At 41.8% G+C, this 17,145-nt stretch overlaps 1 protein-coding gene across 1 annotated transcript in view; it reads left to right on the top strand.

Annotated features, from left to right (window-relative positions):
* COL28A1 (collagen type XXVIII alpha 1 chain) overlaps positions 1 to 17,145 on the top strand; it is a 131,037-nt gene that overhangs the window by 12,087 nt on the left and 101,805 nt on the right. Inside the window, exons 10-11 of the mRNA XM_006114506.5 lie at positions 4,130 to 4,174; positions 7,966 to 8,019. Of these exons, the coding sequence (XP_006114568.3) occupies positions 4,130 to 4,174; positions 7,966 to 8,019 (99 nt within the window). The remainder of the gene's footprint in view (positions 1 to 4,129; positions 4,175 to 7,965; positions 8,020 to 17,145) is intronic.

Consider the following 17,145-nt stretch of genomic DNA (forward strand, 5'->3'; position numbering starts at 1 on the left):
CCATATTTTACCTAATTTATATACAGTCCCTAATCATATGCATACAAATGCTATATAGATTCTGTCCCTATTTTTGAATATATCCTATAAAGTGAGTTACAAATGCATACAGGTATGAGGCAAATCCCACTGAAGACAATAGCAATCATGCTGTTAACTTTGTTGATTTTGAATCAGGCTTATGGAAAGACAATATAGTCTAGTCCTCTCTATGTAAACATTTATTATGATAAAAACATTGACATGGATTAGACATTTATGTAAGAAATTAAAAATTAATTGACACAAAAGGTATAGCAGTTACTCTTAAGAGCTATCAATTAGCGTTGTGACTACATCATATTATCAAAGTATTTATACTTTTTCTTTGATATTATACTCTGCAACAAGTATGCCTTATTAAAACCAACAATGAACAGTTTCTTAGTGTCTATAGAGCAGTCATTTGATTTAAGTTGACAAAGCAGATGTCTGTGAAACATTTCCTTTGGCAGCTAGGACATACTTTTAAGCAATAAGATTTTTCACAAAGAAAGAAAACCTACTAGATCATGTGAAACAGCAGGGATTCAGAAATCTCTTTAAGGGCAAATGAATCAGAAGAGATAATGACATTGAAGAAATAGATGAGTTGAACATCTAACATTCCAAAAAAACGTGATTTGGGGCAACATTTTAAAAGCAGTAGGAGGCAAACTGAAATGTGTATTGTATTAAGATAAAAAGAAGTTGTTCAGAAGCTGGCAAATAACATAGACAAAGCATCCAAAAAATCAGACATAAAAACTATATGCCGAGACTAGAGAAAGCTAAGCAGTAGTCTTCTGTTTAATTTCTGTTAAGAATAGTGATGAAAAACAAATTCTTGTAAAGAAATTATAATGGAGTAAGCACTTGAAGTTACTGAACAGACTAGAGATATAGTTACCCCCAGAATTATCTGCTCAAACCACATTTGCAAAAATAGATGAAGATCTGCAAAACACCCCAAGAATTTAAAAACAAATAAAAAATTGTGCTACTGGAAAATCTTCAGACCCTGAACATATGTAGGAGGAGTGTCAAGAACACAACTCTGATATTCAGAACCAAATTTAGAAGCTGCAGTGATTGGCGTGTAGTACAATAGGCCGTATTGTTGGCTGTCTTGGAGGAGGCTTTATTTTTCTTCTTTCTAATGTAATTAATTACACTGACTTTAGCACAGCATCTTTAGCTCAGCACAGATGTTTCCTACTGCCTACAAGTTGGGTTTCCCTAAGTACAGATGAGACTAGACTACAAACAATGGCTCAAAATGCAGAAAACTTGTCTTGGTTTGAAATCAGACCTCTTTCTAACCAGGTGTGCATATTCTCAGTGTAAGCTGTATTCTATACACACTTACCACCACAAAGCGTTTCATTCTAGTGGTTGCTTTGCCATTTCCATTTAATTTTACAAGTGTGCATTAAATCAATGTGGCTACTTATGGTAGCAAGCACTACTAACTCAGTAGTTAATCCCTGAAGGATCAGGCCCTCATATGTCCGGATACATACAATGACTTGGCCTTTGGAATCTATTTCAGTATGAGGAAATAGCTGATGGAATGTAATGCTTTCAATGTCATTGCTTTATTTGTCAGGAGAATTACTGGATCTAAACAAAACACATGCTGTGGAAAGAGCAGCCAGATCCATTGATTTCTATTTATGTAGAAATATAAAAAAAGAAGAAAGAATGAAGAGGAAAAAAACCAGGGGAACATCTGGATTGGTCTAAAATTCTTTTTACTTTGTAAGCAAATTGTAATTGAGCCAGATGTAGTTAAAATGTGGAAAGTTTGCATTTTGGTCATTAGTGGAAAAAGTAGTAGAGAGAAGACTCAGTGGGGTAGCTGTGTTAGTCTTTATCAGCAAAAACAATGAGAAATCCTGTGGCACTTTAAAGACAAACAGATTTATTAGGGCCTAAGCTTTGGTGGGTAAAACACACTTTACCCGCTAAAGCTTATGCACTAATAAATCTTAGTCTCTAAGGGCATGTCTACACTACAGAAAAGATCAACCCTCTGGAGGTCAATCATCTAGCATTCAATTTAGTGGATTTAGTGTAGACCCCCAAATCGTACTCTGATGGCAATCCCTGATGGTGTTCTGTACTGCTCATTCTGTGAGGAGTAAGGGAAGCTGTAAGGAGCATAGGCTCCCATCTGCCTCCCACAGTGTAGATGAGGAGGCGGCTCGGCTTAAGGTAAGGTGAATCCAGCTATCCATTTTGCATAGTTGAACAGTGTAAATTAAGCTGACTTGACTGGTTTAGTGTAGACCAGGCCTCAGGTGCCATAGGACTCCTCATTGTTTTTGTTAGTACCAGAAAGACTGATTTATGATCTACACTGGAACTGGAAAGTAGCTGTAACTAGTAAATCCCTTTTTATGGAGAATAAATATGTGAGCTAAGAAGATAATAGATAAATATAATTTTTCTTTTGAAGGTAAAGGATTTTATGATTATTGCAAACTGTATGTCTGATTCTACTTCTGTGTCTATTGCTAAATTTGAAGTAACTTAAAGTCAGTTGAAGTTACTACACTATAAAACTTATACAAGTGAAATCAGACTCAATCGAAGTATCATCATCATTGTTAAAGATTTTTCCATCAGCTATATCAGTAGAAATTGAGATTCAGAACATGTATCAGATGACAACCGGCTAAGCAGCCAACCACTCTTGTTTGTCAAAAAGGACTGTTTTCTGAGGGCACATCAGTACTGTAATGTAAACCTAGGATTAGTGGAACTCAAGTGAATGGTCCCTGGGCTTTTGAACCTAGGGCACGGGTGGCCAAACCGTTCCAGACAAAGAGCCAAGATCCAGCTGGATCCAGCGTGAAGAGCCAGGGCAAAAAAATGGTAGAGCAAAAATAAAACAAAAAATGATTGGCCTTTTAAGAAGGCTTTTTGGCCTCAGCAGGCACCTGTTGGCAGCCACCATTTTGGATTTGCCATTTTGGATCTGGACAGCTCCCCTGCCCCAGTGAGCACAGGGGAACCAGGAGGTGGAGGCGGCTTCATGGGCAACATCGCAAGCTGCACTGACGGGGGGAAGAGCCGCATGCAGCTTACGAGCCGCGGATTGGCCACACCTGACCTAGGGTTTGAGCATCTACATACATTTGTTGCCCCAGTTTGGGAACTATTGACCCCTGGGTCTTGAGCATCTATACTGCATTATGTGCACCTGAGTCCAACCATGCATATCTAAGACTTTCTACCATCTTCCCAAAAGTTGGCCACTGTAGTCTTTTGGTAACAGGGCAGTGTATCAGGGCTTGATTGTCCAGAGGACAAAGAAAGTTAGCTCATGGGATTGTGGGATACTATTGTCAGACTTTGACAGTGCTTGTCCAGTGAAGCTGAATATACATTGCAAAGCAATAGAACTTGAATCCTGGTTCTTGGTCTGAACTCTGGGTTATCGAGATTTGTGTGTAAATGGAAGGAGGGTTAGGTCTGAGTCTGAGTTCAAACTTTGGATTTACATTGCAGTATAAATATACCCTAAGCTATTTTGTATATATTTTATAATAAAGGTCTCTGATCAAACATCAAGAGACAATTAAAAGGGAAAACAGAGAATTACTAAAAACACAACAAAAACAGCAGCTGGTCTACACCGAAAGCTTTTATATGCATAGTTACGACTCTCAGCGGTATGGAAAATTCATACCCTTAGGAAATATATCTATGCTGATCTAATCTGCAGTGTAGGCAGCGCAAGGTTGAGGGAAGAATTTTACCACCTCTTAGGAAGGTAGAATAATCACAGCCACAGGAGGACCTCTCTTGTCGCTGAAGTGAATGTTTACACTGACACACTCCAGCTCCAGGACTGTGGCTGTGCTGCTATAACATTTTAAGTGTAGTCATAGCCACAGTAGAGTAGAGAATGAAATTCCAAGGAAAATCAGGAATGGAGACGTGAAATAAATAGATCTCATTTGTTTTGTATACTCATTTGTATACTACATTGCTGTATACTACAAAAACAATTGGGCTATATTTTCAACACTGTACTTCAGCACAATAGGGTTCTAAATGCAGTTAGTGGATAAATTGCACATTCCTACTTTTCCCTCCACAGGGATTAGAAGGCCCTCTTGGACTAAAAGGACCCCGGGGACCACAGGTGAGTGAGCTGAAAGTTATTAAATAATAAAAAGTACTACAGGTTGAAACTCTGCAGTCTGTTACCCTCAGGACCTAACTGGTTCTGAACCAGAGAATTTTCTAGACCATAGGAGCTCAATATTGTCTAGCAGCAATACCAACACTTCCACTGCTTACTGGGCTGTGAGGGGACATGTATAGGGTAAATTAGAGCTAAATAACAGCCTAGATCACTAAGAGATAGGACTGTAAACAAACTTCATGGAACCACAGGAAACTTGCCCACACCCATGAAAAGTGGACATCTAGCTAATTGAAATCTTTCTGGATGATGGATGTTTCCAGACAAGAGAGTTTTGGACTAGAGAGGTTAAACCTGTTCTGGGCGTGTTCTCTGTTAACTTGTTTTGTAGTTATCACACAATCCGCTTTATTGAAAGTTGAATATTTTGACAAATAAAATAAATCATGGTAACTCTCTGTATTTCAGAAAATTCTTTATGGGCCAAATCTTGGCTCTTGCTGTGTATCTGGCACAAAGCCTAGCCACAGCTGCGTGGCTCAGTGGTAGAGCTCTCCACAAACTGTGGGAGATATTTCTCCTGTTTGGATGATCACATAGCATCTATGTTATTGCCTAATGACATAGAGTCTCAAGCGCCACCCCTCAATGACCATATATGGTGGCCTCCCCAAAGTCCTAGCAAGATGGGCAATGTACTGCCCAGATGAATAATAGCTGGAGGGATAGAACTGGTTGAGGAGCCCAAATGCCAATATCATCATCAAATGTGCATTGTCTACTGAAGACCCGTTGCATGAGCCAGAATGACCATAGATGATGGCATCATACCAAACATTATAGAGTTAAGTTCCCAGATCTGGCTCAGTTCTGCAAATCCACAAATAACTAAGAAACAACTTAGCAGAAAAACTTTCTACTTAGGTCAAGTCATAATGAACTGAATATGCTTTTCCTTTTAATGTACAGTAGTCTTTGGAGTTTTTAGTTCTTTGATGCCCTTGTTTCAAAACTAATCCTGGATATTGTTAATATTATAGTACAATAGTGTGCATTGAGTTTATGTTTGGCAGACTTGTGATGTTATCCTAAAATAGAGGATTAATCCAAGGATGTTCAGCACTTTACTGTAACAGTGAACTATGTGATCTAAATAATTACTAATGGGAATACAGTTCCTTCACTGACCAAAAGGAACATGCCTAATAACAAATTGGATAGTGATTCATCTCATTTGCAGAAAATTACATTATTAGATTCCCTAGCATCCTGCCTGGTGCACATTTTCTATTGCACAAAGATTTCTTCATCTCACTTCTTGATAATCTATTTTTCACCATGAGAAATACATCAAAAAAGTGATGTGATTTACAAAACTTCTATTAGGAATTATTTTCAAGTCTTTTCTTCTCGTAGGTTTAAAATTATTTTTTTTATTTATAAGCCGCTAATGTATTAACAGAATAGCATAGAATTTATTTTTATTTAAAAACAAACATTTGATTAAAGCCAATTAACATTGTTAATAGCAAGTAATAACCAACTCTAAATAATAAATCCAAGGAAATAAAGAATAAAGGCATACATTTACATACATCACCTTCTCACACATAGTCACCATCCTTACCTGAGCAAATGAACCATTCTCAACCTCAGTCAGAAAGGCGACCACCAGACACCATTAAATATGCCTTTTGTTCCTATAGGAAGAGTCTTTGCCAGCTTGTGTGATTTGATAATTTGCCTTTTGGAATTTTTACTGTTTTGTGTGTTTTTTATTGATGGTTATGATGTTTTTCTAATTATGTGTGAACTATATTAAGTTTTGACTGTGTAGCAGCACCAGTGTGTTGTTGCATGGTTTGTACAGCAATCTGTATTGTTTATTAGGCAAGAGAGAAGTACGTACAAGAAATTGTTTTTTTTTTTTGCCAAGCCTGCCACAGTGGTACAAAAATATGGCTTTTTACAAGTTTTGTAAACAAATTAGTTTGGGGCAAATAAGTCTGATTTAAACTTTGATAGGACTGCCTTTACTGTTCAAGTAAAATTCTCAGTCATAATTATTAAAAGACCTACCCTTCTTTTAAAGACTGGATTTGTTTGTTCTTTGAGTGGCCCATTAATATAGATCTACAACTTCTTTGGGGCAGCTTTGGCACTGGTGTGATCTATAGCTGTGAAGCATGGCTGTACTCTGAGGGAAATTCTTGCCCGTACTTTTTGTTTTTACTGGCATATAATTGCCGAGTATTTCCCAAACATTTTACTGTAAAAAAAGCACTTTTTCATGGTTGAAACCTCTTTGTTGCTCATGAATATCTCTGCCCATCCAACAGGAAAATTCCACGATGCTTCATAGGGTATGTCTATGCAGCATAGAAAAACCCACAGCTGGTCTGTGCCAGCCCACTCAACCTTATGGGGGTTGGGCTGTGGGGCTGCTTCATTGCTGTGTCGATGTCCAGGGTTGGCCTGGATCCCAAGCTCTGGGACACTCTCATCCCTTTGGTCTTAGAACCTGGACCTCACACCAAGCCTGGAAGTCTACACAGCAATGAAACAGCCCCATGAGCCCAAGTCTGGCACAGGCCAGCCACATGTTTTCCTTGGTTGTGTAACCATACCTATACGCCAGGGGTGGGGGACCTCAGGCCCGGGGGCTAGATGTGGCCCCAGAGCCTCAGGGCTCCCATAGCATTGAGGAGCCTGCACTGGTGCTCCAGCCCTCTGCTGTTCCACCGTGGATCTGAAGCACACAAAATCTACTAGGCTGCCCCCTCCTGCCAGGGTCTGGCATGGGAGGGCAATGTGGGGAGTGTCTTTCTCCTTCTCAGTCGGGGGCCACATCAGTGAGGGGTTTTTGTTTTAATTTGCTTCTCGCTGGCTGATTTTTCTGTGGGTCAGTGTCCTCTGACCCAAAAAAGTTTCCCCACTCCTGTGATACGCAGAGGCCCAAAGATGTGCCAGAACTCTGCCCAACAGTTCCTCTGGTGATCCATTCTGTTGCTGGGAGCTGCAATGAAATGCACTGCACAGCTTCATTATGGGCAGCCTGCCAAATGGTCATGGGATTTGGATCTGATTCTGTTGAGGGCTGCTTGTCTAGGATGTATAACAATTAGATCCATGAATCTGCTATTTCTCATAGTCAGTCTGCCCTCACTGGGCTGACCACCCATTTGGGATATGGATGCACTCCTACCTCCACATATTTCAGAACGGACTGCAGACTGGGCACCTTACATACCCCTCACAAATATCAGAGGCTTGTTTCCCTTGTCTCTGAGAACACAGTTGTGGCCACAGTACCGATTAGCTATACAAATATCTTGCAGAAAACAATGTATTTCAGAAAACCAAAATAAATTACAGCTCGGCAGTTGATTGCTGGCCTCACAGAAGTGGTTACTTTTCAGACTTGAATGGAAAGAGAAGGGTGGTGGCTTGTGAACTTGCATAGGAAGAGAATTCCTGGCAGAGGAGGGGATATAGAAGTAGCACAGCATCAGAAGCAGGAGAAAGTGAGGAGCAGGAAGTTCCAAATAAAATGCATTTAGTTTATATGTACAAGTATAATATTCATTCTGCCAGAGCTTATTATTATTAATGTGTATTATGATAACACCTTGCAGTAAGGGCTCTATTATGCTAGGTACTGTACAAATGTAGAATAAAGACAGCTCTAGCTTTAAGGATATTTTGCTGTATTGTGTTCAAGACAACATTCAAAAGAATCATTTGCATGTTTGCAGAAAGCTAAATCTGTGGTATTTATCTTGGTATAGGGAATCAGTGGACCACCAGGCATGCCAGGTCCAAATGGTATTCAAGGAAATAAGGTAAGATATAGGACTGTCTGTGTGCAAGATAAGCTATAGCAGAGCACTAGATTACAGTTTTCATCACTGTGATGTCATGAGTTTCTTGACAGTGGTGTCCTGAGCCTGAGAATAACATACGGTAGGGGAGTGTCATTAGATTAAATATTAATGTTCCTGAGATGGCTCTCTGGTTCCAAATCCATTCAGACAGTTTGAGTGCATCTACACAGCACCCTAAACTCCAAATAAGATACACAATTTGTATTATTTCAAATCTATTTCAAAAAAGCTTATTTTGAAATTTGGTGCGACTACACAGCACAAAATCTGGAAATAACATGCTATTTTGAGCCTTATCCCTTGTGCAAAGAGGTTTAACCAGGATGATGAAATAGTGTGCTCCTTATTTCAAAAAATATTTCAAAATAATGGGCGGCTTGCGTAAATGTGGTAGCTATTTCGGCATAGCTGCGGTATCCCAAAATAGCCATGCAGTGTAGATGTACCCTTTGATACATACATATTTAGGCTGAAATGTTTTGTGCTTGAATATTGTTGAAGTAGTTTGATATATTTCTGTTTTGTTTTTGAGAACTTCAGAGATGAAAGAGCTCTTAAAAAGAGTTAAATATTTATGTGATGCTGTTTGTGTTACATGGATTGAAAATAGTATTAAAAACCATTCTACTAGGCTTTGGTCCTGAGTGAAGGTTAATGCCTTTGATATATATAAGACAGATTGTTCAGAAAGAATGAGTTCTAGCTAGAGGCATTTTTCCTGTTCACAAATTGTTAGCAAATGTATTTGTTTTACTCAAAATTTCCCATATTTTCACTGAGTGCAGTGAAGTAAAATCTCTGCTCGAGCTGGCCGACATGGTCTGAGGTCCTGTGGATCAGGAGGCCATCTGTTCGGGAATGTGGCATGGCACCTGTTCTAGGCGGGGTTACTCTCCCCCCTGAAAGAACAGGTACGCAGCTTGGTAGTCCTTCTGGACCCTTTTTTAACATTTGAAAATCAGATTTCTTCAGTGGCCAGGAGTGCCTTTGGGTAACTTCATTTGATCTGCCAGCTGCAACCCTTACTGAACAAACATGACTTGGCCACAGTCATCCATGCTCTTGTTACATCCCGACTGGATTACTGTAATGCACTTTATGTAGGGCTGCCTCTAAAGAGCCTTTGGAAACTTCAACTGGTCCAGAATGCGGCTGCTCGAGTTTTAACTAACACTAGTTATATGGAGCACATTATGCCAGTGCTTCGGCAACTGCACTGATTTCTGGTATGTTTCCAGGCACAATTTAAGGTTTTAGTTATGACCTATAAAGCCTTAAATGAGTTGGGTCCAGGGTATCTGAAGGACCGTCTTCTCCCATATGAACCTGCCCGGGGATTGAGGTCAGCTGGGGAGGCTTTGCTTCATGTTCCCTAACTTGTGGAGATAAGGTTAACATCTATGCAGAACAGGGCATTCTCGGCTTTTGCTCCCAGGCTGTGGAATTCTCTTCCTCGGGATAGTCGCATGGCGCCAACGCTAGCGTTGTTTTGGCGTCAGGCTAAAGCTACCCTTTTTACTCATGCTTTTATTAGTGTTTGCGTCTGTCTGTGTGTGTTCCTCCTCTCTATAGGCTGTGTTTAGCCTGGCACGATCTTGAGCCAAAGCGGCCGCTCTTGTGCAAAAACTTGCTGCCCGTCTACACTGGCCGTGTGTTATTGTGCAAGTAAACTGACGTTCTACTGTATGAAATCAGGGCTTCTTGTGCAAGAACTATGATGCTCCCGCTCAAGAATAAGCCCTTTTGCACAACTATTCTTGCGCAAGAGGCCAGTATAGACAGGCAACATGACTTTCTTGCACGAGAAAGCCCTATGGTTAAAATGGCCATCAGAGCTTTCTTGCGCAAGAGAGCATCTACACTGGCATGGATGCTCTTGTGCAAAAGCACATGCCAGTGTAGATGCTCTCTTGCACAACTACTTTAACACAAGAACTCCTGCGCTAAAGAGCTTTTGCGCAATATCATGCCAGTGTAGACATAGCCTGTATGTTTTTAGCTGGTTATGTCCGCCGAGGTCTCATATTTTAAATTCTCATATTTTAAATTTTTATATATATTTGTATTTTTTTTGTTTGTTCTTATAAGCTGCCTTGAATATTTTAAATAGAAAGGCGGGGTTACAATATTTAAATAAATAATAAATAAATAAATAAAATCCTCATACATCTCTGTCAAAATTTAAGGGCCGGGGCTAACACCTGCAAGTTGCCCATTTTATTGCAGAACTAGGGGAAGTCTAATGAATGAAATGCCCTTCTTAGTTTCCATTAGAACTGGGTGTACAACTTAGGATATATTCATGTTTTGTTCCTGAAGCAGTAAAGAATAGCTGTAAATGTGGAAAATATTTATGATATAAATAATTTTGGAATCCTGGCCTCTTGTCTTCCTAACAAATGCTTTTCTTGTTCTTTTTCTCCATTTTTTTATGAAAAAAGCAAAACACTATAACGGATTATTTCAGCAAGAGAAAAAAAAAGGGGAGGTGGTTCTAAAAGGAACTATTCATGCATGTAGCAAAATAGCAATGTTTCTACTAAGCCTGATATAAGCTTTGCAAAAGTTAGAAGCCTTGGCTTCATTCTGTAATTTCACATTGACAGTGCATGAGCTGTATTACCAGTAAAACCCCCTCTTGCACAAGAGCCGTTCTTCCTGAAAAAATGAGGAAGAACGGCTCTTGCACAAGAGGGGTTTGCACAAAAATGGCTGTGAATTAATTATGCAAATGAAGTGCGGCGATATTCTACTCCATGCTTCATTTACATAAGCTTTTGCAGAAGAAGGCTGCAGTATAAACGTAGCCTTAGCTGTTTAAATGTTCTTACTGAGGCTATGTCTACACTATACTGATGTATCGGAAAGAGGTACGCAAATTGCTCAAAAGAGGTTTTTCCGAAATTTGGCCCATCTACACTGGGCCAAATTTCGGAAAAGCCTCCTCTTTCGGAAGAGCCCTTCTTCCTTTTGGGAGGAGGAAGACAGGACTTCTGAAAGAGCATGTGTACACACACACACACACACACACACACACACACACACACACACACACACACGCAGAGCGTTGCCTGGATGTGGCAGAGTTTTTCCAGGATACCTCTGATATCCTTGGAAAAACCCTGTAGTGTAGACACAGCCCCATTCTACATTAAATTTGTTCAGTGTACACACAAATATTTCTCCTAACTGCCAGCTCTGCAAAGTCATTCTGGGTTCTGAGAAATAATGGGTTCTTCCTGGTTTATGCAGTATCACTTGTAATAAAGATTCTGCAGGCCAAATTTTGCCCTTATTTATATTTGTATAATTCCCCTGGTTGCTACCTAGATTTAAATCTGGTTATAGAATAATGTAGGTATAGAGAGACAAATATATAGATATCACTTACTCCAATTATCTCGTGCCACAGTTAAATGTTGTGAATATACACAACTTAATTTCTTTGAGATGAGTAACCTCCCGCCCCCTCCCTCCCACAGGAAACAATGAATGTTGATTCACAGCTTAATAACCACCCACTCAGCTAGCCTTTTCCACTTGTGCTTTATGGTAATCAGACACGTAACAAACTTCTCAACTTCAGTTATCCGTACAGAAGGATTATTGAGCAACTCTTAAAAATTAGTTTTCCATACACATAGTGTGGTGAATTTGAACTTAGAGCCACTCTCTCCAACAGTATGCATAATCCGTCTAGCCTGAGTATAATAGCAATGCAGCCATTCACTTGCCATGTAGAAGCATTTGTTGTTGTTTAGCTGAGCTGGTGACTAACTTCTCTGATTTGGGAAAATTAAGGCTGGCTTTTCAGCACTGATACAAATATGGCATAACTCAGAACACTATTACTGAACATGTCTCTTCATTATGAGGTCAAGTTAGGACATGATCTGGAAAAGGAATTTTCAGTGCTAGTGAGCATGTGAGATTCAGGCTATGTCTACACTGCAGGCTTCTTGCACAAGAACTTTTTGTGCAAGAGTTCTTGCACAAAAGTATCTTGTGCAAAGAGCATGTCCACACTACCATATGCTTTTGCCAAGAGATGTGCTTTTGTTCAAGAGCATCCATGACAGTGTGGACGCTCTCTTTGCGAGAAAGCTCTGCTGGCCATTTTATCCATAGGAGTTTCTTGCTCAAGAAACCCCTGTTGCCTGTCCACATATGCCTTTTTGCACAAGAGCTCTTGTGCAAAAAGGCTTATTCCTTGTGGGGAGAGGAATAACACTTGCTCAAAAAGCCCTCTCTTCCAATGCTTTACTATACTTTTTCTTGTGCAAGAATGGGCTTGTAGTGTGGACGCTCTGTACGTTTTTGCGCAAAAACTCTGCAGCATAGACATAGCCTCAGGGTACATCTACACTTAGTGATCTGAGTAGATTTATACTCTGGCATCTAGGTCGAGCTGCCAGCCCTGCAACCCTAGGCCACATTGCTATTTCCTGCCTGATAGCTTGAAAAAAACTGGCACATGTTTCTCTGTTAGTGCTGGGAAGCACTCTCCTAGCTGCAGTATAGACATAGCCTAAATCTGTCATGCTTGCTAGAATGGACTCATCCTCTTCCAGACACAGGCTTGAGCCCAATGCCCTGTCTGTCTTTTATAAATCTCTCAGACCTAGGGTTGTAGGATCCTTTGGCAGAGGGTTCAAGCCCAAGTCAAGCTGGAACCGAGGGTTTGAGCCCTATTGCTTTGTAGTGTAGATCCAGAACTTCTGGGAGTACACCAAAAGTATCCTATGGACCAATTTGTCTTCTCTACTCCAAAAATCTCCAGTTGACTCCAGGAAAACAGAAGCATCCATTGTTGGTATAGTACAGCATTACGGTGAGTCTGTATTTAACCCTTCCATTGTCTTCTGAACACTGAGCTGCAAACACAACATCTGAGAGCTTGCTGTGTGCACAATGGAGACTGAACAGAACAAGCACATCACAAAGCATGCTGTTTCATGCTCATGGGAGCACCACCAGATTGTGATAAAGTCTGGCGCAAGGCCCGTACCACTGTGGAGTTTAGTAAGAGTCCTAGGAATGACTGCACCTGCTAGCAAATAGCAAAGAAGCCATCAGCTTTCCAAATTTACTGGATTGATGACCAGTGCAGAGAGAGGATTAAGTAGCTCAAAAGCAAGTATCAGAAAACCAGAAACCAGAACCACACCTTGTAGAACTCACTGACATCACACTCATTTTATAACTAGCTTCTGGCCACTGTGCCACACATAGAGCCTATTGTGGTGCATTAGGACTTGGTCAACCAAGATTGCATCCTGCTGGCTCCCAGAATTGAGCATGTGGACTGATGGGAAGCAGCAGCAAGTGCCAAGTGATGATAGTTAAGTTCATTGTTCCCTCTGATTTTTCCCACTCATGCGTGGAATGAATCATGTTATGTGCAGCAATATAAGAGTGATGTAAGAATTCACCTCCATATTGGTGCATATGACAGAATTAATGGCATGTAAGGGGGGCTCAGGGTAGGGCAGGAGGTTGGGGTCTGGAGGTGAAAGCTATGAGGTGGGGCCAGGAATGAAGGGTTCAGGGTGCAGGAGGGGGATCAGGGCTGAGGGTTGGGGTAGGAGATGAGGGCTCTGGCTGGGGGTGGGGACAAAGGATGAGGCATTTGGAATGCAGGCAGGCTGTCCTGGAACTGTCCTGGAGCTCCAGGCCCACTGCTTAGAGGGAACTTAGGTGAGGTTCCCTTTCTGTCTATCCATGGCAAACATCATCCAAAGAACAAAAGCAGCAGCACTGGACTGAGGGAGGGATCCTGACTGTGAGGAATTCAGACAGTAAAACAGCTGGGATATGTGATGGGAGGATTTGCTTCGAATTCATTTAGCTTGTTGAGTTAGGCATTAGTTGCATTTTACTTTAAATTTCTTGTGACCGATTCTGACTTTTATACCTCATTACTTGTAGAACATTAAACTCTCTTTCTATGAGTAATGCACTTTTTTTTTTATCTAACCCAGTGTTTGCACTGAAGAATTTGGGAAACTCCATTTGGGATGGCTGGAGCTGTGCATATCATTTTCTACTAATAAAATGACAGACTTCATAGGAGCTTCCCTCAAGCGGGAGGCTGTCAGTTAGTAGGTCCGAAGTGATAGTTCTCACACCAAAGCTGTGCAAAAAGCATCTCAGGCTGGAGAACTGCGGGTACACAGCTGTTCCTTGTATCTTTGGTAATGTCATGGCAACCCTCTCACAATATATTGAAGTGTAGTTGGAAAAGTAACAGGCCATGATGTGGGCAATGCAGCCACTGACGAGATCAACTGCTATTTCTGTTGAGCGCTGTCTTCCTCCCTTAGCTGCTGTTCTTTTTCAAGGAACAGTGAAGCAAGTGCTTGTTCTCTTGGCCCTGGTCTACACTAGGACCTTATTCTGAAATAACCCCCTTCCCCCAAGTTTAAATTTATAAGTGGTGTGACCATAATACCAAGCCCATTATTTTGAAGTAACAGGCCACAGAATTCAAACTCTGTAGCTCTGCTTTTCATGAGGAATAACGCTAATTCTGAAATAGTAATTTCAAAATAGCTGTAGTGTGGACACTCCGGTGCCACCAATTCAGCCTTATTGGCCTCCGTGAGACCTCCCGCAGCAACCCAGAGTGTTTCCTGGGGCTCTAAGTCTGAGGTAGCACATCCACGTTAACGGAGCCTGTCTTGGCCTAGTTTTGATACTTCCCCATAGTGACGGCACACTAGTTAGAATGTGTTAAATCAGGAGTTCTTAATTTGAACTGAGTCATTTCTAAATAGTTTCCTAGTGAAGATATGATCTTGCGGAGATATTATCCTAATGCTGTGCAGCCAGCACGAGCCTTTCCTCTGGGCATGCCTTTTCTTTAGCCATGCATCCCTCTGCTTCTGGTAGGAGACCTGTTCATTGTTCCTGTCTGGAACTCCAATCATAATTCATCACAGAAATATTTCCTCTTGAAATGGTCCATTAAGGTACTTTGGGCCAGGCTTGTATAGCATTGCTGAGGAGGTATAGAAGCCAGCAGAGGTGAGGGAGCCTAGAAAAGGACAAGACATCAAGGGTTATTGGCTCAAATAACTCAGTGTAGGGACACAAACATCGTTCTTGTGGAATTTCAAGGACAATATATGCTGCTTTACAATATTTTCTTCAATGCATGCTTCAGTCCACTGAAGCTAGCTGGATAAAGCCTGGATAATCTCAGTGTAGAGACAATGGCAAGTTAATTGAAAATAGCTTTTAATTTTTTGCTAACAATTTCACAACTTGGGTTTGTCTACACAGGAAAGTTATTTCGAAATAACAGCCATTATTTAGAAATAACTTTCCTAGCGTCTATACAGCCAAACTGCTATTTTGAAATAAATTTGAAATAGCAGAGTGCTTATTTCAAATTTGGTAAACCTCATTCTACAAGGAATAATGCCAAATTTGAAATAGCTATTTCGAAATAAGTGCTGTGTAGACACTTATATCGAAATAGGGGACCTCCAGCCTTCCCAGGGTGCCCTGGTGGCCACTCTGGCCTCAACCAAGAACACTCCTCTCCCTCCCACACTCCCCGGAGCCCTTAAAGGGGTAGACTCTGGCCACAGTGCCTGTGCCAGCTCCAAGCCTGCCAGCCCAGAGCCAGCAGTCACTGCCTCTGACCCAGTGGCCCCAAAACATGAGCCAGCAAGCCACTGGCAGCCAACCCTCCGCCACTCCCCAGGAACAGTCTGCCAGCTCCCAGGAGCCTGCCAGGGCCCAGAGAAGGTGGGAACCATCCTGGTCCAGGGTGGAGATCATGGACCTTATTCAGGCTTGGAGGGGGGGGCAGGATGCCCCCAACGTCCATGATCTCTGCACTAGATGGAGGAACATGGCTGTCTATGGCAGGATAGCTGCCAGCCTGGCCACCAAAGGCCACATGCAAACCCAGGAGCACATTCGCATGAAAATCAAGTTGGTCCAGTGAGACCACACCCCTGAGCCCTGAGCTTCCCTTCCCTCTTCTTCCCCTTGCTTCCCGCTTCCAGATCCCTCCTCCCCAGGTTTCCCCCTCCTCTCTCCCACCCTCTCCCGCATCCTTTCCCCAGTCTCACCAGAGTTTCATTTTCCACACACCCCCAGTTTTGTTAAATAAAGAGAGTTTGTGTTCATGAAAATATGTGTATTTTATTTTACATCAGGAAGGGGGTGGGGAGGGGTAAGTGGAAGGACGTGAGGGAGGAATGAGGCACAAGCCCCCGTGGGGCACACCAGGGAGACTGTTAGTGCTCCTCAGGGTGGAAGCTTTCTCGCAGGGCTTCCTCGATACTGAGAGTCCCCCAATGGATCTCCCAGATGGCAGCCTGCAGAAACTGCAGCCAGGCTCGCAGCAACGTGTCCACGAGAAGCACCAAAGTGCCCAGGGGCAGCTCTGGCTCCATGTTTCAGAGTGTGTGGTGTCCCAAGTTAGGGCAACCAGAGCACACAGAGAAAATGCTTTGCTGTCCCTCAGTGAGGTAGGGAAACCTGAGAACCGGCTGTCTGGGGGGGGGGGTCCCTTTAAGCACAGGCCTCAGATAGCCTCAGGCAGCATCTACACAAAGTAAATTCTGACCTGATGCCCTACCGGACCTGGTTCCGGCCAGCCTTAAATGTGATTCAGCATCCACTCAGTGTGGACGCGCTATTTCGAAATGCATTGTGTGTAATAACCTATTTCAAATTAACTATTTCGAAATAGCTTATTTTGAAATAACTCTGTAGTGTAGATATACCCCTCCTTGGGTTTGGGGTGAGTAAGAGAACAGCCAGTGACATTGTTACAGCTTTCTTTAAATTGATATTTCAGACCTTGCACATTTTAGAGGAAATGGTGGTTCTTGGGGTGCCTGACTGGAAAAAGGAGAGGTCATTCCAAGCTACTGGTGGGAAACCTGAAGTTTATGCAGTTGTAGTATTCAAATGTATATGTATCAGTATGAGTGGAGTGGGCTGTTTAGCTACTGCAGTGGCCCATTCCTGAAATGTGACTGCCTAGCCGGAGTTTCTACTTCAGGAAGTTAGCACCTGAGAATGGTTCAGAATTGATAAGGGATTAAGCAGGATGCTGTGTTA

Source organism: Pelodiscus sinensis, chromosome 2 (genome assembly GCF_052426305.1).
Source record: "Pelodiscus sinensis isolate ZL-2025 chromosome 2, ASM5242630v1, whole genome shotgun sequence".
Lineage (NCBI taxonomy): Eukaryota > Metazoa > Chordata > Testudines > Trionychidae > Pelodiscus > Pelodiscus sinensis.